The 23,852-nt window shown below is 37.2% G+C and overlaps 1 protein-coding gene across 11 annotated transcripts in view; it reads right to left on the bottom strand.

Moving 5' to 3' along the window:
* The window catches only part of LOC306883429 (lysine-specific demethylase 3B-like), a 32,679-nt gene extending 9,223 nt beyond the window's left edge, over window positions 1-23,456 (bottom strand). The window contains exons 1-21 of one of the 11 annotated variants that reach the window (XM_079438685.1): window positions 22,995-23,415; window positions 21,185-21,337; window positions 20,605-20,718; window positions 20,384-20,489; window positions 19,119-19,255; window positions 18,965-19,033; window positions 17,737-17,910; window positions 17,182-17,595; window positions 13,676-14,867; window positions 11,595-11,802; window positions 11,293-11,507; window positions 8,954-9,106; window positions 8,727-8,828; window positions 8,517-8,644; window positions 8,152-8,416; window positions 5,432-5,679; window positions 4,831-5,103; window positions 4,579-4,750; window positions 4,353-4,443; window positions 248-378; window positions 37-156 (exon numbers count right to left, since the gene is read on the bottom strand). In XM_079438685.1, coding sequence (XP_079294811.1) covers window positions 37-156; window positions 248-378; window positions 4,353-4,443; window positions 4,579-4,750; window positions 4,831-5,103; window positions 5,432-5,679; window positions 8,152-8,416; window positions 8,517-8,644; window positions 8,727-8,828; window positions 8,954-9,106; window positions 11,293-11,507; window positions 11,595-11,802; window positions 13,676-14,867; window positions 17,182-17,595; window positions 17,737-17,910; window positions 18,965-19,033; window positions 19,119-19,255; window positions 20,384-20,489; window positions 20,605-20,718; window positions 21,185-21,337; window positions 22,995-23,147 — 4,618 coding nt within the window. In that variant the 5' untranslated portion in view covers window positions 23,148-23,415. Of the gene's footprint in view, window positions 1-36; window positions 157-247; window positions 379-4,352; window positions 4,444-4,578; window positions 4,751-4,830; window positions 5,107-5,431; window positions 5,680-8,151; window positions 8,417-8,516; window positions 8,645-8,726; window positions 8,829-8,953; window positions 9,107-11,292; window positions 11,508-11,594; window positions 11,803-13,675; window positions 14,868-17,181; window positions 17,911-18,964; window positions 19,034-19,118; window positions 19,256-20,383; window positions 20,490-20,604; window positions 20,719-21,184; window positions 21,338-22,994 lie in introns of all 11 variants that reach the window. The other 10 variants (XM_079438686.1, XM_079438687.1, XM_079438680.1 and 7 more) reach the window with 10 other exon arrangements.
* Window positions 23,457-23,852: the final 396 nt, after the last annotated feature.

The raw sequence follows: 23,852 nt of genomic DNA, 5'->3' as shown, positions 1-23,852 counted from the left end.
AACCTTAACACACATAAACAATAGCTAAATGCTTACTTTTTTCATGGTCGCTGTCTCCTTCTGGGATGCCCACATACACCATTACGTTGACCGCATCGGATACGTCCAGATGCAGGTTAGTGGTGCCGACCCTCCTGTCTTCTGTGGAGATCAGACCTGGGAGGGACACGGCAAAGGGAAGAGGTTAAAGAGCTGCCAGTGCATTCCTCAGAAGCAGTGGCGAGGATGTTGAATGCAGATCTCTTACCATAGGCGTTGTACATTTTAGGACCCAGATCTGGCCGAACAAAGAAGTTTGGAAGACGAGAGGCCAAGTTGAGACGGCCATCTCTCTTTGTGTACTCTGGCAGAGGAAGGTTCTCCATGAGATCATCAAACCTGCAAACAGGAGAACATAAGTAAGCCAATTCATAAAAACCGGCTGCTCCCAAGCGAGGATGCCATAGGCAGTGGTCGACCGATATGTTGCCAAGGCCAATATTATAGGCTGATATTTGCCATTTTTTTAATTATCAGCATCGTTTCAGCAATGTTTGGCCAATATGTCAGAAGTGGAAACTTGTCAGTGCACAGGACTTTTATTTTGACAACGCTGAATGCACAGAGCTCCCATCTTCATTATTTTAAAATGTGTTTGTTTGTGTTTAACACCATTCCAGCTTCTTCATGGCGAGAAATATCATGTTTTTTTTTGTTGCTAAAACTCTATTCAGTTAACTCTTTTGAAGAGTTTTTTTTTTAAAGAGTTCAAACCAGCACAATCTAATAAAACATGCTTAATGATAAAGGGATGCCATTATTTTATGGCCTCTGTATACCAGGTCTTAAATCGCTGGGGTATATTTGTAGCAATAGCCAAAAATACATTGTATGGGTCAAAAACATAATTTTTTCTGTTGTGACAAAAATTATTAGGATATTAAGTATAGATTATGTTCCATGAAGATATTTAGGGAATTTCCTACCGTAAATGTGTCAAAACTTAATTTTTGATCTGTAATATGCATAGCCAAGACCTTAATTTAGACAACTTTAAAAGGCGATTTTCTCAGTATTATTATTTATTCAGCTTTCAGATGGTGCAGAAATCTCAATTTCTAAAAATTTCAAAAACTTGTGACTGGTTTTGTGGTCCAGGGTCACAAATTATGACAGAGCTTTTAAACAGAATTGGTTAAGAGTGTATGAATGTATTGTAAGCATTGGCTTTACTATTGTTAATGATAAAGGCAAACAGTGTAATGCTTCCACATCTACTACCCGCATTCAGCAGATATGCATTTAAACAAGTCTGAATATCTAAAAACTATTTACTTCCACTAACCTTGCTGTGCTATATCCAGTTTGCTGTTGCTATGCTATATTCATGTTCATGTATGTCAAATTAGAGCTAAATAGTGTTATATACACACAACATACCGTAACTAAAAAGGTATTGCGATCAGCGTTGGGGAAAGTTACTTTTAAAAGTAATGTATTACACAATTGCATTACTCCATTAAAAAGTAATTAATTATGTTACTTTTATGGAAAGTAATGCATTACATTTACTTATGTCTAACTTTTTGTCACCTGAGCTGGGCTTGCTTATTTGTTTTTTTAATAATAAAAAGTAAAAAAAAACTATTTCTGGCAACTGCAAGTTGTCAATAAATGGAAAAAAGTAACGTGAGTTACTTATTTGAATAAAGTTACCCAGATATATTCTTGCAAATTTAAAAGTAATAAGTTACTTTACTAGTTACTTAAAGTAATCCGATTACATAGCTTGCATTACTTGTAATGCGTTACCTTTAACACAGCCTGCTTTTAATTAACATGGTTACTATAGTTAAACCATGGTAACCACAAATTAACAATGGTTTTACACTATATAGTTCACCATGGTATTTGTAGTTAAACTCTGGTTACACAATTGGTAATCAGTCTGCCAAAAAACAAAACATGGTTACTTTTACCATAGGCCTAATAATACCATGGTTAATTGTCCTTATAGGACAAAACATGACCCACGATAATGCAAAAAGATTTTTTCTATAAAGATAAAGGATGTAGCTATTATTGTACATTTAGGTACGATAAAACAATAACAAATGGTCCTAATGTAATAATTATTTCTAAAATAAAAGTATACTATGTGCAAACAAATTAAAATGAGGTGGTTGTTTTGCAACAAGGTGGAGATGTGTTGATAAAAAAAAAAAAAAAAGATTGAAAAAAGTAAACATACACATAAGGGACAAAGAGATGTCAGGGGAAATGAAGAGACTAAAAAGGAAATTGGAAATTCAAGTGATAACCTTGAATTATTTTGCATGGCCTCAGGCTACAGATTTAAACTTTTTATGTGATTATGATGATGGTCATACAGAAAATATTGTTGTCCGTGGTTTAAATTTTTTTTGTGGGTTTATGGGATGGCCTGGATGAGTGTGAGATTTCCCGGCCTGAAATTTTGTCCCAAGTCCTGTGTGTGTGTGTGTGTGTGTGTGTGTGCAAAGAAACAATCTGTCACAGCGCGCGAGTACCGTATTGAAATCTCTTTCGCTTTAATGTTTAAACTGACAAGGCTTAAAGCACGTGAGAACGATAAGGCAGCACTAGCCCGATTATTCACATAGATTAGTTAAACTGCATTCTCATAACAGCAGGTAAATTCGCAGGTGAACATAAAATGTTACACACCACTACTGGTGAACGAGCCAGTGTAATGCAAATATGTGACCCTGAACCACAAAACCAGTCATAAGTGAACATTTTTCAAAATTGAGATTAACACATCTGAAAGTTGAATAAATAAGCTTTCCATTGATGTATGGAGTGTTATGATATGACATTTACAACTATTTGAAAATCTGGAATCTGAGAGTGCAAAAAAATCTAAATATTGAGAAAATCGCCTTTAAAGTTGTTCAAATGAAGTTCTCAGCAATGCATATTACTAATCAAAAATTAAGTTTTGATATATTTACAGTAGGAAATTTACTAAATATCTTCATGGAACGTGATCTTTACTTAATATCCTAATGATTTTTGGCATAAAAGTAAAATTTATAATTTTGACCCATACAATGTATTTTTGGCTATTGCTACAAATATACCCCAGCGACTTAAGACTGCTTTTGTGGTCCAGGGTCACATATGTCTGAAAGGTCTGACATAAGATGCCACATGAACGATAATGTATGAAGCATTATTTGATTACATCACGTTGCGCCTCATACAATGATCAAAACTTTGAGATGAAGTGATATTGATTTAGATATTGTATATGTTGAATATTCATCCAAATTATGGTGAAAATCAAAACATTTGTGTGTTAAAATAACATGTGTGTTCAAAATGTAAAGAAATGCTTCTATTACTTTACTGGCCAGCGGAGCAAACAGCCCCCGTGACGTCACACGCGGTGGTACTGCAAGATGCTGGCGCACTTGTTGCAAAAGCTATAACAAAACATCCTTTTTTTCTTTAAAACGGTTACATTAATTGTGTTTGTTATATATTTTTTAATTAAAGTGGAAATCAATTTACTAAATAATGTAAACTTGACTGACTGCTTCACTTCCACTTTAAGAATGACAGTGTTTTAATAAGCCATATTTCGTTAGTTTCGTCAATGTGCGACAGCAGGACAGTGTGTGTTCAGTGCTCTGCTTCTGAACCCTGAACCCTACAACCCTTCTGAACACTGGCCTGCCAAACTTTATATTCATTTTGATTACTTTATTCAATTTCTTATCTCTTAATTGAATGCTACTGTTAAAATGCTACTGCCTTTTTGGTGGCAGGTGGCATATGACTTTGTTTTTATTTTATCATTATTATTATTAGTTTTTAAAATTAATAGATCAAATAATGAACTACAAATTCCAAGTGCATCATCTATTATTTAATTACTGTTCCTGTTGTCTTATGTTTTGGTTGTGATATCGGTTCAGTAGTAGTATTGAGAGACTAGTCAGGTATCGTATCGAAGTCAAAATTTTGGTATCGTGACAACACTAGCGCTAACTCGTAGAAGCGTTTCTTTATTTGTGAAAAATACTATAATAGAATTTCAGAAAGAAGTTAGCATCTAAATAATGGCCTTTTTATCAAGTTAATATTTTTTCATATTTATTCATTTTCAAATGACAATCTAGAAATTATTATGTAAAATAAATATAAATTTAATTTTCAGCAATTGTTGTGTTTTTACTATCCTTAAATTAAACATTGCGCTATATATATTGGCTTCTTACTGCCCAACAGCCACCATGCTCTCCAAGATATCGGCATCAGCAATAAAAAATAAATAAAAATCGGTGGACCACCAGGTATAGCACCAAATAACATGTCAGCAAACCTACCGAGTGGGCATCATGTCTCTGAAATCTTCTCCAGGAGGCCAGTCTTTAAGTTTTAGTACCATAGGTTGGCCATCTCCACCCTGCAACCGCTCTAGAGAACAGAGAAGAATATAAAAGACCACCAGATTAAAGTGGTTTCATAGTTCATAACGATTAAAGATGTTAATAGTCAAATCAACAATAAAAAGATCCAGGCTTGCTCAGATGTTAAAGTGTCTGTACTCACTGGAAATGACCTGGAAGCCATCCCAGAATTCTCGGACTTTGACATCAGAGATGATGGCGCAGTTCCTACAGTTGACCAGGTCCACATCCTGGTCTCCAAACTCCTCACTGAAGGACTCTGGCCTCCATAAGTTAGTCTTAAGCTTTTTGTGTATGCCTGAGACCAGCACAGGCTAAACAAGAAAAGGTTATTAGCATCAGCAGAATGAAACTGACCAAATAAATGTGCATCCATTTGGCCTTCAGCGCTCACCTGTCCTTGTTTCCAGCACTCTCTGAAGATCTTCCAGTTGTTGCTGTTGCTGGGGTCCTGCAGGCAGAGCAAGCGGCCATCACACAGCCAGGAGTGCGAAGTGTGGGGGTCTAATACACTGAGACCCATCAAGCCCTCTCTGCGAGGAGCAGTCCCCGACTCGCTGCCTTCTGCTGACCCTGACACACGTCGACCCTCTGCCTTCTTCGTCTCCACCACTGATGCAATGATATGATCCAGGAAGTTAGGAAGACCTCCCTTCATTTTATCAGCCTGCTTAGGAGTGAAAGAACAAAAATATATAAATAAAAACACATTAAGAACATTCATTTTCTTATGTCTATGTCTTAACAACATTTACATTACAGTTTAAAATTTTGTTGTCAGTAAGAATTTAAGAAATTAATACTTTTATTCTGAAAGGGCGCATTAAATTGATTAAATTAAAATTTAAATCTTCCATTTACTTTGTTCTTTTTAACTGTCTATTTATAAGAATGCTGAAAATGTATAATTGAAGCAGCACAACGGTTTTCAACACTGATAATAATAAGAAATATTCCTCAAAACATAAAGATAAAGTTAAAGCACGGTCACGTACACCAGCAGTGGAGAACACTGAAGGGAAAGGAACACCTCCTTCGGTGGGACCCTGCGGGAGCTTCCCAGGACCAGAGTTCAGCAGATCCCGGAGGCTAGTGCCCTCTGCTTTGGGTTGGGAAGGGCCAGCGCCCAGCAGCAGACTATTGAAGAGCTTGGGACTGGACCCTGAGGGTTTGGAAAGGGTGCCGAAGGAGTCCAGACCAAATGGAGCACGAGAGTCACGACCCATCACGGAGCGCAGAGACTCTGAGACAAAACAAGAGCAAAAGCCTGAGCACGTTGTGTCTGCAAAGAGCCCTTGTAAAGATTTACCAAAGGTTTACCAGAAACGTTATGTATAGTGGTTCTAAAGCATTGTTAAGGGAACAAAATTGAATCACAAGTTTGCAGACAGCAAGTGTAAAAACAATGCCAGGAAAAGGAAAATATCAAAATGTTGCTAGTGCCATATAATCATGCACAGTTAGGATAGCAAGATAAATAAGATCAAACTATATGCTGTTTTACTGCAAATTCATGTTACTTTTAATTTCTCTCTTTATATTTCTTTTGAAAGCATTGTTTGTTTGTTTTTTACCTGGTATTCCATGTATACAATTACATTTTTTTTATTAACTACAAAATGGGTTTCAAATTACATTAATTATGGTATTTTTCATCTGTTTCTCTGAATAACTTCGTACTTGATGTAAATTTAACCATAAAGTTGCATTTCTTCTATATGAATGGTGTTATACAAATAAAGTTATTTATTATTATTGCAGTTTATTATAATAACAATGCCCATAATTATAAATATAATAATAAACATCTCTGCTCAAATGTACCAAATAGGGATGCACGATATTGGATTTTTGCCGATATCTGATATGCCGATATTTTTCCACTCATTTTGGCCGATACCGATATATTTCCTTTTGTTTGGAAACAACACCAAGTCTCTCCTGTGCAGAAATTATAATCAAAATATTTTTACATTTTGGTTAGTTTTTAACAAGAACTTTATTAGAAATAAATAAAAAATTGTGGATAAAATTATCCACAATTTTTTTTTTTTTTTCTAATTCCTTTTTTTTTATTTTTATTATTATTATTATTTTTATTATTATCATTATAATTATAATTATTATTTTATTATTATTATTATTATTATTATTATTTTTTTTTTTTTTTTCTCTCTCTTGTTTTCTCTGTCCCCTGGTCTTGTCGGTCATAGTATGGTTAAATAAAAGGGTATATAAAATTTAATTAATTAATTAATAAAAAAAAAATAATATAAAAAAAAAAAAGGCTGTGAATGATGATAGCATAACTACACATACGTACTGTCATGTGTTATCTGTGTTACTGACAGGCCAAAAAAAAAAAAAAAAAAAAAAAAAGAAAAAAAAGAAAGGAAAAAAAAAAAAAAAAAAAAAGAAATAAATAAAAAATAATGATAATAATTTTTTAACAGTACATTGAAGCTTTGAAAATAACTAAAACTATATCAATAGCTGCATTTCCCCCCTGAAATGCACTTACCTGAAAATACTTTTATCTTTAACATGTTCGTTTATGTCCAACACAAACTACTTTTGATTTTCACCTTGACTGATTTTTAGACTAGTAACTTACGCGCCGATGCGGCAAACTTGTCACAGTAGGATGTGCGGTCCATGTCTGCTGAACTAACTGTTTTAAATATTTTTATATTTAACATGCTAGTTTTTCAGTATGTTTGAAAGTATATTATTTCGGTTATTGGTACTTCCAGGCTCTCGCTCTCTCTCTCTCTCTCTCTCACACGCACGCGCGGTATAAAATCACCAAATGGTTATGAAATAACCCATGCACGATAATATCGTGTATCGGCGATCTCACAGGCTGGCGATACGACGATATGAAAAATTACCATATCGCCCAACACTAATTCAGACAAAACTTTGCTTCAAGAATGAGCCACACTGCTGACGTGATCTAATCACTAGTACACCCTGAGCACATGTGAGTTAACCCATTCCTCTTATCGGCAAGACATATCAGCATAATTTTTTATATCAGGCCGATTCCGATATTCACATTTAAAGTCATTATCGGCCAATTCCGATATTATCAGTCAGATAATATCGTGCATCCCTAGTACCAAATAATATATACTATAAGGCTGTCAAATAAAAATGTGAATTTCAAAAATATTTGTCGAAATTAAATAAAAATCCACATTCGAAAGCAAAAATGTTGCATTTGAATTTTAGGTGTGCGTCAGGCAACCTTATCAGTGGCACACGAGATGCGATGATGAGCTGTGTGGTTCATTCAAAATATTGCGGAAACAGAGAACATCACTGTGGAGAAGATCTTGTTTACGGCAAAACCGAAACCAAGCCGTTCACAGAACGCATATTTTATCGCATGTATGGCAATATTTTGCACGATTCGCCCTCTTGTGGCCTCAAGAGAGAAGCCAAAAACTTTTGCCCCCTAACTGAAAGTATGCCTTTTAAATTCGAATAGAATTCAAATATTGGTAATATTTGAATACAAAATTCTAATTTTCAGCCATTCTGACAGCCCTAATATACTAAATAAAAATAATATATATAAAGTCCATGATCATTTTGGTCAAATGTAGGCTAAATTCAAGGTCCTGAAGCAAAACTAGTTGATAACCACTGTTATTAAGCACGTCCATATGTGCCATCCACTAACTGTTCACTGCTTTAAACTTAGTCTCACCTTTGGGCTCCTTTTGTGTGGCCAGGTCGGCCAGCCAGTGAAGGGCTGAGGAACTGCCCTTGCCATCTTTAGCAGCTGGTATTGGGGCAGGAGCAGGGCTAGAAGTGCTGCTGTTTATGCCACTGGAGCCTGACGTTGTGTCAGCACTGCCCGCCTCTTCAACAGGCTCTGTTTTGACTACTGCACCCGCTGCTGGTTCCCCGTTCGGACGGGTTGTGGCTGAAGTGGAAGTGGCTCCGTTCCCCACACTGTTAGCTGCACCCGACTGCACCAAACATGAGACACAAGATGAGAACAGACAAAAACATCTAAGAGCATTACAGATATAATTTACTTTCAATTCAAATGTTTTGGAGATGTCTTACCTGCGAAAAGCCATTTGGAGCACTGGGCCGCACCAAGGGTTTGTTATGTCGACTAGTGCAGGGGCAGTTCGCTTTGATCCCCCATTTACCTCTGGCAGCATGTACCATGTCACCGATGCTGTACAAGGCTAAAGGGATACAAGGAGACGATAAAACTGAGCTCCAGTTACTGTGATTTCATATATTTTTAACACGGTTAAATGCACTAACCTGTGCCAGGTATAATTTGAGTTGGCATGAGGTTCTGTGGTTCATGTGGCTGGCCTTTAGCACACTTCAGCCATGAGAACACATCTTCTTCCGGACTCTCGTCTACAGTAAGAGCAGAAGTGAGAGTCAGAGATATGATGCAATGAACGTACATGACACAAGACAGTGCTCTTGTATCAAATATGATGGTAGCTTCATGAATGTGGCTGATCCTTTGTCATATCTACCTTCAGGTGGCCTGTTCTTGCGTAGCCGGTAGCAGTCGAGACAAACGCCGAAGCCGCATTTGCGACACACCCAGTGGATGTTGAACAGCGTTGTTTCACACACGTCGCACATTTCTCTAACTCCCCTCACAGCTCGCTTCCATGCCACTTTTTCTGCAAAATCACAGAGAGAGATATAGATATATATATATACACACACACACACAGGGTTTCTACACATTTATCTACACATAAATGGTTCATAGAGTAATATTTTCACCTCTATATTTGGTATTAGAGGTGTAAATCAGATGGTTCGTCACGATACGATATCGATTCTCATACCCAGCGATACGATATTTGCAGATACCTCAAAAAATAATACGATACGATTCTACACAAGAGTATATCGATATTATGATATTATATACCTATTTTAAACAACCATCTACATTTTTATTAACTCAAAAATGCAACCAGAATATATAACATTAACATTTATCTGAAATTTTCATATCCTGTACCTCAATTGGCACATTCACACACAAAAAAATATAAAAAAATAAAATAAATAGGCCTACACTTTAAGAAATTAAACAATTGGAGAAACAGTTCTGGCTACTACAGGTTTTCAGGTAGGCCTACGCTACAGAAATGTAATAATTAAATGTAAAATAACTACATAGTCTTCACTGTATAAATTAAATATAGATTAATCATTTTTGATGTTACAAAGGTTATTTAGTCAGGAGCAGTGAGCACTTGTATTTTTCTTTGACAGCATTAGATTTATTATTAGTTTAGTTTCACTTTAAGAATGAAAGCATGGATTTAATATACTACTACACGTTTTCTTAGCTGTTTTTGTTAAAACATACAGACTGTTTACTTGGATATTCGCCCATTTTGTCTGTATTCATTCATCTATGCACAAAAAAGCGTAAGAGAGCTCAATGTAGTATTCGCACGAGTAGATGAGTGTGCGCAGAAAACTTCAGACAGCGCTCGACTGTTACGCAAACTTGGTGACCAATTCCGATTTTGTGACTATATCCGATTTTTTGGACGACGTGCTTACATTTCTTTTAAAAGTGACCCATATCCGATGTGTGCTTTTTACACTGCACTTGGTAAAACAAGCCAAAAATAGCATATGACATCACAAATCAATTTGAATAGTACATTGAGTTTAATTTATCGACATGGCATTCATATAGAAACATTTTTAATGCAATAGTTACATCTATACATCAAAATAATAATATAGTCTACTACAAATTCTTCAGGACCTTGATGTAGGCTACGCAGCTCCGCTGAAAGCTTGCGAGTGGAATACTCTGGTGGTAGATATTGTTGGCATGTCACATTGTCTGTTTTTTTTTTGTAATTAAAACCAAATGCGTTCATCAGTGATTGCATATCAAAGGCAGGGACATTTTATTTTGTGGTTTCAATGGAACGGGACTGAAGCGCTCGTCTGTGCGTGAGCAGCGTCACTGACAACAGCAGCACATTTCAGCATCAGATCGTCTTTTATTTAACACAAACAAACAAAATGAATACTCTGCTACTCAACTAGAGATGTCTCCTTTGTTACAAGTATGTCTGTACAGCGAAATGTTTATTAAAACTCACTTTTCAATGACGTAGGAGTCGCATTTACAGGGGAATATCCGATCTGACCGCTTACACGGCAGGCGCAAATGCACGTATCCGATTCAAATCTGATTTATTTCCACATATGAATGAGGCCTGAAACCGATCAGAGAATATCTGAATCCATGTGATTTTTTTCCTGCTTACATGGTCGTAGGCCATATCCGATCTGTGCCACATGGGAGAAAAAAAAACTGAATTGGGTCACTTGAACCATGCAGTGTAAATGCGGCCTTTTATGCTCATCTTGTGCCTTCGGGCAGTCTTTATATCGAGTCCTCCTGATACGTGAGTTTAAATGAGAATGCACACGTTGGCGGTAATGCATAGACAGACATTATGTAAACATGTGGACCGTGCCAAAATAAAGGTACCCATTTATACTACAGATATCGCTATTTTATGCATGGCATCGATGCATTGTATTTTCAGACATCGTATCGATGTATCGTTACACCCCTATTTGGTATATAGTATAATCTAAAATCTTCTCAGGTTTTTTTTTTTTATTGATTTTCTCGAAGTGACAACACAGTCCTTAAAATAAAAAAAAATAAAAAAATACAGACTTTTTTTTTTACATGCCCACAAGAAGCTTTTTTGTGCCCTCGATAAACTATTCACTTTTTTAGAATTAATTCAGATTATAAATGAGTTTGTGTGAACAAGCTGTAATCAGTTTTGATAAACAAACAGTTACTTACGATGGGGCTCTACCATCATCATGGCCTCTTTCTCTGACATGACCAGTTGGCAAAACTGGTCACCCACGTTTGCTAAAATATATTTGGACGTGTCCAGGTCAAGTCCTTCCTGTACTGTGAGGGAGGGGAGCCAAAGCCCCATTGCCATGCTGTCACTCTGCTGCGGGCTCAGAAAGCCTTCCACACGAAGGACTCCCTTCTTAGTGAAGGCCAGCCTATTACAACACAAGTCAAGGTGTCAGTCTCATACCCTATCCAAGAGTTAAGCTAGTCATACCTGTAGTTGTCGAAATCATATTCACCTGCGGAAGTGGAAGAATCGACAGGCCACGTTTGGGTCGTCGTCATCGTCATCGTCCTCGCGGGATTTCCTGTAGCGCTCCAGACGGCACTCACGGCATTTGTGCAGGTGGGGCGCCACATTAATGCAGGAGCCGTCTTGCAAAAAGGACTCTCCGGACTGCTTCAAGCGCCGAACCTTATTCTGGTCCTTCAACACGGACTGCCCCGCTAACAAAACAAAATCAGATGACTGTGAATGCTAGCTGATCTATCAATATGAACTACAGATTGGTGGTCGACCGATATGGATTTTTTTTAATGGCATTGCAGACACTTTAGAGAGCAGGTGGACAGAACTTTTAAACAAAGACAGTCAACTAATGAATAGGGCACTGCAGGAATGACACATTTTTGTAGGCCAAACCTTTAAAAATTGTCAGTGACTTATCTTATAAAACAGCATTTTTGCTGTAATGTTTAATGGCAAACATGTTCAAAATTAGTTGATGAGACGTTGATTCATTAAATGCTAAATGCTAACCTTGTAGGCTTGCTTTAAAGTGGTTTTGGTTGCTAGCAAGTGGCTAAATGGGACCGAAGTAGTTTCTGGGGACAATAAATATCGTGGTGTAGTTTGCTAATATAGTGTACGTTTAGTTTTTTGCTTCTGGTGATTGTATTTAGGCTTAAAAATGTGTTGGTTCAGTTTCAAAAATTTACGGATTACATAATGAAAGAGTTTTTGGTTTAGATTTGAAACTACTTTAAATCAATCTGCAGATGACAAAAAAAAATTGTTCAAATAAATACAAGTTTAACATCTTGCTATTCAGTATATAGAAGGTAGTTCTGATAGAGTGCAAACAAACCATTCAACAGCATTAAATATCAGTGACTGTAGTTTTTTCTTTGGCGGGACGATAACGAATGATTTGCGGATCCTGAGCACCACTGACAAGCATCTGATCTTGTATAATGTGTAGTAAGTACTGCCGCTCTATAGTATAAACAGAGTATGTGTGATCGCGAATCTTGAAAGTGGAAATGAAACAAAAGCAATCGTGCAATCAAAAGCAGTTTCAATGCCAGGCATAATACCGGCTCCCTGATGCCCGCAATTTTATATACAGTATGATTATCCAATGATAAAACTGCGACAGAAAGAATTGAAATATATTTTCCTCCCATCTCGTATTTATTCCCTTTAAGGAGTCTTTCCATACACGGTACTGGGATGCGGCGGATTGCGGGGGGAGGATCACGATGCCGGCTTAACATCGTGATGTCTATCAGCCATCGGCGAGGGACGGTCTCATCGTCTATCGGCCCAACCCTATATGACAAACGCGCGGGGGGAGGGCTGAGCCCATTCGGAACTACGGGAGCCCAGAGGGGAGTTAAAGAGAAAAACGATTTTCATTCAAACAAGTCAACAAACTACGCATTCAAGTTAATCGATAAAATCTATTTATCGCCCAGCCCTAATATTATTCTTACCTTTATAAGCAAAAATGACGGCGCATTTTAAGTCGTTTTCCACTGTTAAGAAAAAATGCAAGTGAGCGCACTGGCGCCTCCATGTCCTGCAAAGTGCGCTTTAGCTTCCACTCTCCGCACAAACGATTGGATAAATGCCTAACAGCACACATTTATCTAGATTAAACGCTTAAACTAACATTGTGATATGCTTGAAGTATTTTATATCTATAGATTTTACTTTTGAGAAGGCTAAATTGATCAAACATAGGCCTGTCTGCCACTGGCCACTTGGTTGTAAAACAAAAACTGTAACAACAAACAAAATTCAATAAAAACAATATCACAGGAACCTCGATTTTTTTTTTATAACAACTTTAAATTTGTAGCATAACTTTAGACACATGACTTTAATTTTACAGCAAAATTAGGTTAAAGGACATTTTTTAAAATACTTATTTTAAATAAAATACAATTTTAGTAAACTAACTTCTTATACTTTCATTTTTTCTTTTTTCTTTTTGAAATGGTGGAAAGAAAAATTCTGGATTCAGTATAAAGAAACTCACACAGGTTTAGACTGACATGAGGGTGAGTAACATCATGCAGTTGTCAAGCACGTTACCTTTGAAGGGTTTGCTCCGCGGCCGGCTCTTAGCCGCAGGCTGGGTCTTCTTCTTATCTTCACCGGCTGCAGGAACCCCAAGTTTCTGGCTCTGGCCTGAGTTGTCCTCCGCCTCGCTCAAATCAGACAGGTCACTGTTGCTACTGGACTCTGAATCCCTTTTAATGGACTGACTACGTTCCTCCAAAGAAAACTTGGTTTGGTCGAAAGGCGTAGCAACACCTTGGCCTTCGGTGCTGACGCGGGTTCCCGGGCTGCCATCTGAACCGTCTTTGTTTGATTTGGACGTCTGTTGTCCATCCTGGGCAGCTGGAGTGAACGATGGAGTGGTCGTGAGAGCAGGAGCAGTGAATTGAGGGGCTAAGATTCCCTTAGGAGGTTCTGCCATGGTGAACAGGTTTGGTTTGGCATCACCACCAGGAGGATCTTGACTAAGTAGACTGGAGCTGCCCGAAGGTGAAACAGCAGAGGTGGACAGCACAGATGACGACTTTGGAGTTGACAATGCACTAAAAGGGCTGTGAGAAACAGCTCCACCGTAAGCGAAAAATGGATTTGTTTCCTTGGTGCCCTGTAGGAAAAGGTTCTCGTGAGCTTCTGAAACCTTATTGCCAGCAAGCAGACCAAAACCACTGACTGGGCTCGAGCTGTTAACATTTCTGGCACTGCCAAGCCCGCTGGTTCCTAATCCCAAAGAGGGTTTCTGTGCCTCCGCTGGGAGTTTGCTTTGCGCCTCCCCAACCGTTCCGAAAGGCTTGTTCATTAGGATCCCATTGCCTGCAGGCTTGATATCAGGCACTTTTGGCTGCTCTTTCATTGGTGCCAGGCCACTGGCAGATGCTGAACCAAACAGTCCAGCGGATGCAGAAGCCACAACAGCCTTTTTGAACCCCTCGGAGGGAGCGGCAGGCTTGAACAGGCTGGGCGGCTCCTTGTTCGGGCACTCGGACAAGGACGTGAAGGCCTTTGACTGACCTTGTGTGATGCTCTGGTTCTGAGACATGATTTGGAAGAACAGGTTCTGTGAGGGATCAGAGTCCTGCCTCTGCGACTCCTTCGCAGCTCCAAAAGGAAAGCCAAAAGGCTTGTCCTCCTGGGAAGAACCGTTAGCCTGTGTGGGAACATCCCCAAACACTGCCTCACTCGACTGTTTACCAAATCCTGCAGCAGCTAGAGCAGGGGTCTTGGGGCTCTGAAATACAAATAAGCCAAATAAATGATGGTTAAAGATTAATAAGTGTGCCCACAAAAAGAAAAAGGGGGAAAAAAGGTTAAAATCATTGCTGTTGTTATTATCTAAAACTATTAAATTTGGTTTTGGTAAATGAAATAAATCTGTAATAAAATAAAAGTAATAGATGAAAAAAAATGCCTTGGCAACTAACTGAAATAAAATAAGATGAAGTACCAAAATTACTAGTACGGAAATGAAGCTAAATAGAACCTGAAATAGCTCAAAAGAAAATATAAAAAATGACTAAAAACACAAAATTACTAAAATTAAAATACAAAAAAAATTAAAATTAAAATAAAAAGCCCATTCAAAATAATAAGCACTATAAAAGTATATACATAATATTAAAATAACACTGTTTAAAAATTAACAAATTTTATATATATATATATATATATATATATATATATATATATACACACATACATACATACACACACATATATACATACATATATATATATATATATATATATGTGTAAATGTCTGGGTTTCATGTAAAGGTTTTCTTGAAAATGTTTTATTTAAATCGTGTTATCATAGTACTATACTTTTTAGCAGACAAAATCATTTTAATTTTTAATTTGTTTATTAATTTTCTTTTACTTAGATTTTTTTCTAAATGTTTCAATTAATATGATAAATGTACAATGTGCTTTCCAAAAATACAGTCAGTTAAGAGCAGATCTTTAAGATATTGTGACATGAATTTTACTTCCAACAGACAACAAAAGTAGCTCATAAATAAAAATAACAAACCCTAAATAAATAAATAATTAATAGGAAAAGAGTAATTAATTAAAAAAAAAAACAAAAGAAAAGAGAAAAAAAAGGGTAGAAACATAATACAATCTATAAGTATTAATATTAACAGTCGCAACCTGTAGAGAAGCGCACACAAAAAAAATCCATATATATTCCCCTAGATATCTCCAGTAACATAACCCTGTAATAAAAAACATGTCATTTGGATCAAAACAGAACATTAGAACTCAAAAGAACCAAGACCATTCTTTATGAATTTTTAAGCCCACCTACAAAAGAGGAGGAAAACGGATCACCCACAAAATCCTAATAGACACACATAACCATTTTTATCACGTCTGGAGGCAAGCGATCTATAAAAGGAGACCATACATTTTGAAAACTCTGTATATTACCCCTCAGCACAGCTGCTAGCCTCTCATAGGGCAAAACCACAAAAATCTCTCTATACCACAGAGGGGGGAATGCTTTTTATCCATCTAATAAGGATGCATTTCCTTGCCACTAGTAGCAGTTTATCCAACAATTTATACATTTTAGCGTCAAGTGTCAGTGACATTGCCTGTCTTTTGGATAGAAGCCCCAAAAGAAAGAGACCAGGATCCATTTTCAATGTTATATTAAGAATGGTGCTAATTTCATGAGCAATGAAGTTCTAGAATCTTGTAATGAGCTTGCACCTCCAAAAACAATGAAAGCAGGGATGCACGATACTGGATTTTTGCTGATATCCGATATTTTTCAACTCATTTTGGCCGATACCGATATATTTCCTTTTGTTTGGAAACACCACCAAGTCTCTCCTGCGCAGACATTATAAGCAAAATATTTTTAATTTTGGTTAGTTTTTAACAAGAACTTATATGTTAAAGACATATCTGCATAATTTTTTATATCAGGCCGATGCCGATATTTACATTTAAAGCCATTATCGGTCGATTCCGATATCAGTCCGATAATATCGTGCTTCCCTAACTTAAAGTATGTCCCTAACTCTGTATGACACTTAACACAAAGAGCCTAATTAAAGACTTTTTTTTTTTATTATTCTTAACACTTTAGATTAAGAAACAAATTCACTATTAACTAGGAGTTTTCCGTCAATAAACTCCTAATTTGCTGCTTATTAATAGTTAGTAAGGTAGTTGTTACGTTTGGGTATGGAGTAGGATTAGGGATCTAGAATACGGTCATGCAGAATAAAGCATTCATTTGTGCTTTATAAATACTAATAAATGGCCAATATGCTAGTAATATGCAGCAATAGTGAGAACTAGTCCTTAAAATAGAGTTTTACCAAATTACGTAATAATGCTTCTTCTATGAGAAAATATTCTGATATCTTTTTTTTTTATTTTATTTCCACCAAACATTTTTAAAACATGAAAGTTTTCAATTTCAGAATGAAAACTCATTTCAGAAGTGGGGTTTTCATTTGGATGTATGAATTGCATTTTTTTAAATAAATGAACAGATCCAAAGTAAAATACAAGCATCAGTATCCTACCTGGCTCGCTTCTGGAGTTGATCCCCACATACTGGGCTTTTGGTTTGCTTCTACGGCAGCAGAGAGAATCACACTTGAAGCGTGGTCTTGGGAAGGTGATGAAATGGTCACAGGACCTGGAGACACCAGGGCAGCTGTTTTAGGATACCCTGAAAGAACACCTCCCTCCTCCCTCTCGGCTGCTGGGAGTGTGGGAGACGATTTAGGGGCAGGGGCCCCGGGCACCAAGCTGGGCATTTGACCCAAAGAAGGAAAAGTGTTAGAAAAGGGTGATGGAGCAGGCTTCAATGGAGGAGGTGTTGGAGTGGACACAGGAAGCACCGCTGATACTGAAGATGATAGCCTGTCTTGGTTCGGGACAAAACTGCCATTCTCCTTGACAAAACTTGTGCTCCTTATGTGGGAGTGCTCCTGCTGAGAGGAATTGCTGTTGTTAGAGGAGTCTTGACTTGGCAAAGCTACTGGACTACAGGTGTTCGTCACCCTCCCACCTACTCCACCCCCTCCATCTCTTCCCTCCGCTACTCCCTCTCCCGGCATCTCTACGCATGTTACCATAGCCTCAGCATCCTTGTTGGAGCCATTCCCATTCTGGCTGTCAGAGGTGCCCTCCCCGGCTCCTTTGAAACGTTTCAGAGTAATGTCTTCATCTCCTTCAGATGCTGTCCGGCGCCGCCGACTGCCCTCACCCTTCCCTCCGTCACCCTCCTTCTTGCGTCGATCTGGGCTCTATGAGAAATGTGATATGGCAAAATGACCCAGGTGCATTATCAATTACCAAACTTGCATAACAAAATTCGTACAACTTTAAAGGCAATTTTCTCAATATTTAGATTTTTTTGCACCCTCAGATTCCAGATTTTCAAACAGTTGCATCTCGGCAAAATATTGTCTGATCCTAACAAACCATACATCAATGGAAAGTTATTTATTCAGCTTAAGACTGATTTTGTGGTACAGGGTCACATATATTATGTACACAAAAACTCTTATTTTGGATGCGATTAATCGCAATTAATTGTCTGACCATATTACTTTTAACACACACATATCCATACATATAACAAAGATTATTGTTTTTAAAAGAAGTCTCTTATACCAAAACTACATTTATTTATTTTTCCATTTTTAATAGATTTTAAAGTGTAACTTATTCATATACTTTCAAAGCAAAATGTCCTACACGATCCTTCAGAAATCATTCAAATATGCTGACGCTCAAGAAACATTTCTTATTATGATTGTTTAAAACAGTGGTTTAATATTTGCCTAATATTTTAGTGGAAACAGTTACACATTTTTTCACGGTTCTTTGATAAAGTACAAAAGAACAGCATTTCTTTGAAGCAGTTTTTGAAACATTTTTAATGTTATACTGTTTCTTTTGTAAAAGTATTCATTTCTTTCAAAGACAAAAAAAATAATCTTACTGACTCTAAACATGTGACTGTATAAGTTGTTAGTGTATATATAATATTCAGTATGTATTCAATGGCCATTTTAGTTCATCTTGTGATTGTATAAAGAAACTGGATGCTTAGATGTGACTCCTAAACAAAGACTATGATGTGTTTTATGATTTCCAAGTATTATTGCTAACATTACAAATTATTGTTGTGCAAATAAAATGTAGCATTTAATAAAAAATAAATATTTCTGATACAAATAAATTAACTTTGTAATTGAATTAAAAATCATTTTAGTGGAATGGGGTAATCATCTAGTCTTAAATTAGACAATTTATGCTCTAAACAACACTAGGAGAGACAGAAACCCAACGCACCTCTTCTAAATGTTCCACAGCATGCATCACATGAATGACCCGAGGATCGACGACTTGTGTCTCCTCCCCCTGAAACAAACCACACATTGAAGTCAGCTTTTATTATCTCTAACCCAGTAACACTGACTAGATTCTAAAGAGACATAGTACTGACTTTCACACGGACCTGGTCCATGGTAATCTCCATAATGTGTGAAACAGGATCATGCTGAGATACGAGTCCCAGGGCCCAGGGCTTCTCAAACTCCGGCTGATACACCTGCACTCTCCGACCCTGAATAGTGTAAGATCCTGTCCAAGAGAGGAAAGAAGTACAGCTTAGATTATCAGCTTGTCAGTTAAATACTCAAGTACTAAGCATTCATGAAAACGGAGAAAAAAATATATTATTAGAGAAATCTAATAATTCCATTCTATATTGTTCATATGTTTGACCCAGATATTTTTATGTTAAAAAATTTAAAAAACTATTCGGTCATGACTACTTGTACACTGAGGTGAAATTTGCAGAATAACCACAAGTACATATAAATAAAGTGCCCCTTCTTTTCATTGCTGCAACAGCCTAGTAATTGAGATTTAAAAAACTAACAACCAAACATTTCATTTCACTCACTTTTCAACCTTGAAACAGTGAATTGTACTTGGCTGATTTAGAAGACGGTTTCAATTTCAAGAAAACTTGAAATAAAAATGAAAAAGAAAACTTACGAGTCTTAAATTTAAATTAAAGTTCCCACGTATTTCATATGTCAGTGTTTGACAAGCTACAATAAATGCTTTGTTGTTTTTTAATCCAACTCTTTAGTGTTTTTCTAGTGCTGATTTTTGGCAAACTGCATTGAAACCAATGAGGGTCAATTTGACCTCAACACAAGAGTCATCATTTATGTAATACCTTCGCAAAATACATCTATGTGTCGAAACTTTGAATGCACATTAATGACCCTAAATGGGAAATATTCACAAAAATGTATGAATAAATAGAGTTTAAAAACCAAGTCTGGATCAAATGGAGGACAACAGGAGGATTAAAAGCATAGTGCACACAAAAATTAAAACTCGCTGTTAATTTACTCACCTTCAGGCCATCCAAGACGCAAGTGACTGTTTTTCTTCAGTAAGTAGGTAATGTTGTAAACTGGAGTCATGGGTATTCATTTTGTGTTCCCAGTTTTTGACTCTCAAAGTGATGCATTTTATGAACCACCAATGAGCACGGTTTCAGCTAAAAATCTTCTGTATTGTGTGTTTTACTGAAGAAAAAGTGTCACCTAGATCTTGGATGGCCTGAGGGTGAACAAATTTTCAGTTTTGGGTAAAATATTCCTTTAATACCTTGCATGACTTCCTTTCAGGCTTTGCACAGGTAAGTTTACCCAAGCACATTAGTTTATAGAGTTAGAGTTTATTACTGACCTTTCCGCAGGATCTCCTGCAACTCCGAGTCACTGTGCCAGCTGCTGATGGCAGCTTGAAGAGCCGGCTGCTCTTGTAGCAAAGAGTGTCTAAAATCTTTTTCAGTCTGAAGAAAGAAAGATAATCCATTTCAGCTATTTCTATTTGAACATTTAACTGAAAAAGTTCTGCATTAGTACATGCAAATATATGACAATGCAGATTTTATGACAGCCACCAACTTCAAAAGTGTGCAGTGAACTCGCATCAGGGAGAAATGTCAAAGTTCTTGCTCCAAAGAACTCCACAGGAACCAGGGATCCCAAACCCACACGGTCAACCAGCGGTTTGAACATCTGAAGATTGAGCCGAAAGACAAATGGCTTTCAGGAAACCAGCAGTGGGTGCACAAACGAGTGAATATAAACCAGAAGACACTATATCTTTATTCTTACAAGAGATCTAAAGACAATTTACAAAAAATCATGAACGTGCCAGACATATGTAGATGTAGTGCAATATATACAACGGTCAAAATAAGTATTGAACACGTCACCATTTTTATGTTTCTAAAGGTGCTGCTGACATGAAATTTTCACCAGATGTCGGTAACAACCCAAGTAATCCATACATACAAAGAAAACAAACCGACATCTGGTGAAAATTTCATGTCAACGGCATCTTCAGAAACAAATTTACTGAGAAAAAAGGTGACGTGTTCCATACTTATTTTATCTGTAGTACATACCACTTCTTAACCTATATTAAGAGTCGATTTACAGAAAAATGATGGAAAGAGGTGCAGTGTGCATCTGTACTCACCAAGGCTGGCCACTGAGCAGCAGCGGAGAGCGATGGGTCGCTGCAGCTGGCCCAGACGATGGCACTCTCCACGAGAACGGCTCGCACCTCATCCCCGTACACCTGCACCCATGAGCGCTGCCGCCAAGGGCTGTTGTAAAACTCTACAAACACCTACAACGAAGACGCATGGTTGACAACTTAAGACAAGTGATATGCTGCTGTCTACAAGCACCCTTCAAAGTTTCGTATGGGTCATCTATTGCCAATGAATAGTACGGTAATTAGCATAAGACCAAACTTTTTAGTCTTATGTACCCAAACTGCCCGATCATAAGGGCTCAGGTATCCCTACATCAGCACCAAGCCAGAAAAATACTCCTTTTAACTCATATTTCATATATTTTTTTAAATGGCTATTATTAAAACAGTGAGTGAAACAGACTCACTAGGATTTCTCTCAAAAATGAAGTATTTAAGAAATCAGTTTTTAGAACTGCATTTAGTTTGATATTGGTTTGATTAGTGGAGACATTTTAAGGGACAACAACAGGATAAAGCTACTGCATAACTCTATATGGAGTTACAAACATTATCATTCAAAGATTTGGGTTCAGCAAGATTTAATCCTAAATCTCAAGATTGCAAAAGCTACATTTATTTGATCAAATTACAGTACAAAAAAAACAATACTGTGAAAAATGACTACAATTAAAAATAAATTCAATTTTAATTTTAAAATGTAATTTATTCCTGTGATGCAAAGCATCACCATTACACATGATCCTTCAGAAATCAGTCTAATATGCTGATTTGTCGCTCAAGAAACATCACCAATGTTAATAAAATGTTTGTGCTGCTTAATATTTTTTTCCAGAATTATTTGATTAATGCTGTTCTTCTGAACATTCGATTAATCTGAAATGGAAATATTTGGTAACATGTTGTTGTGACTGTAACTTTTGATCAATGCAATGCTGAAAAAAAAGTTTACTGTAAATTGTACTGAACCCAATCTTTTGAACCATAGCGTACATTTCACCAAAAGTGTCAGCCACACAAATAAGTAATGACAGACATACTACTACATTCCTATCAGAAAATTAAAATGAGATCAAACCAATACACAACACAAAGCATTCATAAAGCGTTCATATATGAAATATATATATACATACCTATACCTATATATACTAAATGTCTGCTGTATTTCATTGGTTCTAGTACTCTATACACTGATCATAAAATTTACCTAATTCAAATTTAATCCATGAATAATAACTTATAATAAAAATCAACAAATAGACGTTTAATGAAGTTTGCCTGTGTGAATATGAACACATTTTATATGCATTTATCTATTTATTCAGAATTGCAATAAACCATTTATAAAAGCTCTCTTTCCCCCATCATATAAAATTAATATTACTTCACAACCAACACGCCATGAATAATGACCTTTCCCTTTGTATTCATAATCAGTATGTTTAATTGATTTAATAGCTGCATTTATTGTGTGGGACGGTTTTTAATCACAATGGGTCATTTACTAAGTCTACTGCAGTCTTAAACTAGTCAGCTGCCTAACTAGACAACATCAATGACACCAAAAAACAGTCTAAGTAGCATATCTGCAGCTAGCCACTTAGCTAACTAGCATTCAAACACACATCAGATGTTTACTACATATCTCTTCCTCATTTCTCACGCAAACTAGAGTCATAATTCACAGTCGTGCACACTGAAACTGACGAATGCGTCAGCGTTTGTTCTCACGGGTCGGTTTTGTTTTGTTGGTGTGTTGTTGTTGTTGTTGTTGTGTCGGTCTCACCTCCACCCCTGGGCTCGCCAGCCCGATCACACTGACCGCCCGCACGGTTCCCCGGAGCCAGGCCGCCTGCTCCACCGATCCTCCCGCCGCGGAGCTCCCGTCATTGAGCAACAGCAGCAGCCGCTTCCCGATCAGACCGAGCGAGTCCCCCATATTACAACCACCATCAAGAGACCGACTTCCTCCGGAGCTCCGCTGAAATCCGCGATCAATCGTGCCTAAACTCAGTCGGTGAACTGCTATAGCCACATATGAATGACTGCACGCTATGCATGCGGGATTCGCATCGGCAAACTGAGACGATTAAGAAACGCTTTGCTGGGAATGTGCGGTGTTATTGTTCGCGCTACAGCCCCTTGTCCTCATCCGCCATTTAGCTGTGCAGTAATCAAACGCACCCCTCGTACTGCTGCGGGACTGCGCTCCGCTGGCTACCGGGGAAATGGAGCAGCGCCCTCCGCTGGACACTGTACGCGCCATTCACCGTCAACGCACTTCTTTGGAGGTCCCAAACTCTCGCGAGATTTGCACAATGGGCAGCTACACACTTACACCGGTTCTCCCAATATTTTTATTAGGGAGAATATAATGCTGTATTCGAATGGTACTAAATACATTCTCTCTAGAGCACTTCCTGAGTTATGTTGAAGCATTTTTATAATTAACATTAAAAAATAGAAATGATCTCATGCTCTTCAAATGAAGAGCAACACAGTATAACTCCTCTGAGATGTTACTTACCTAGTAATACTTATCTGGTGAGTTTATTATTTAATTCTTTATTATTCTAGTTAACATTCAAAGTAATAAATATAAACTGTAACCTCTCTAGAACAGAAAAAAGTTTCATATTTACAG

The sequence above is a fragment of the Barbus barbus genome (assembly GCF_936440315.1).
Source record: "Barbus barbus genome assembly, chromosome: 17".
Classification (NCBI taxonomy): Eukaryota; Metazoa; Chordata; class Actinopteri; order Cypriniformes; family Cyprinidae; genus Barbus; species Barbus barbus.
Note: the sequence above shows the minus strand (reverse complement) of the source record. Positions and strands in the feature narration are given on the sequence as shown.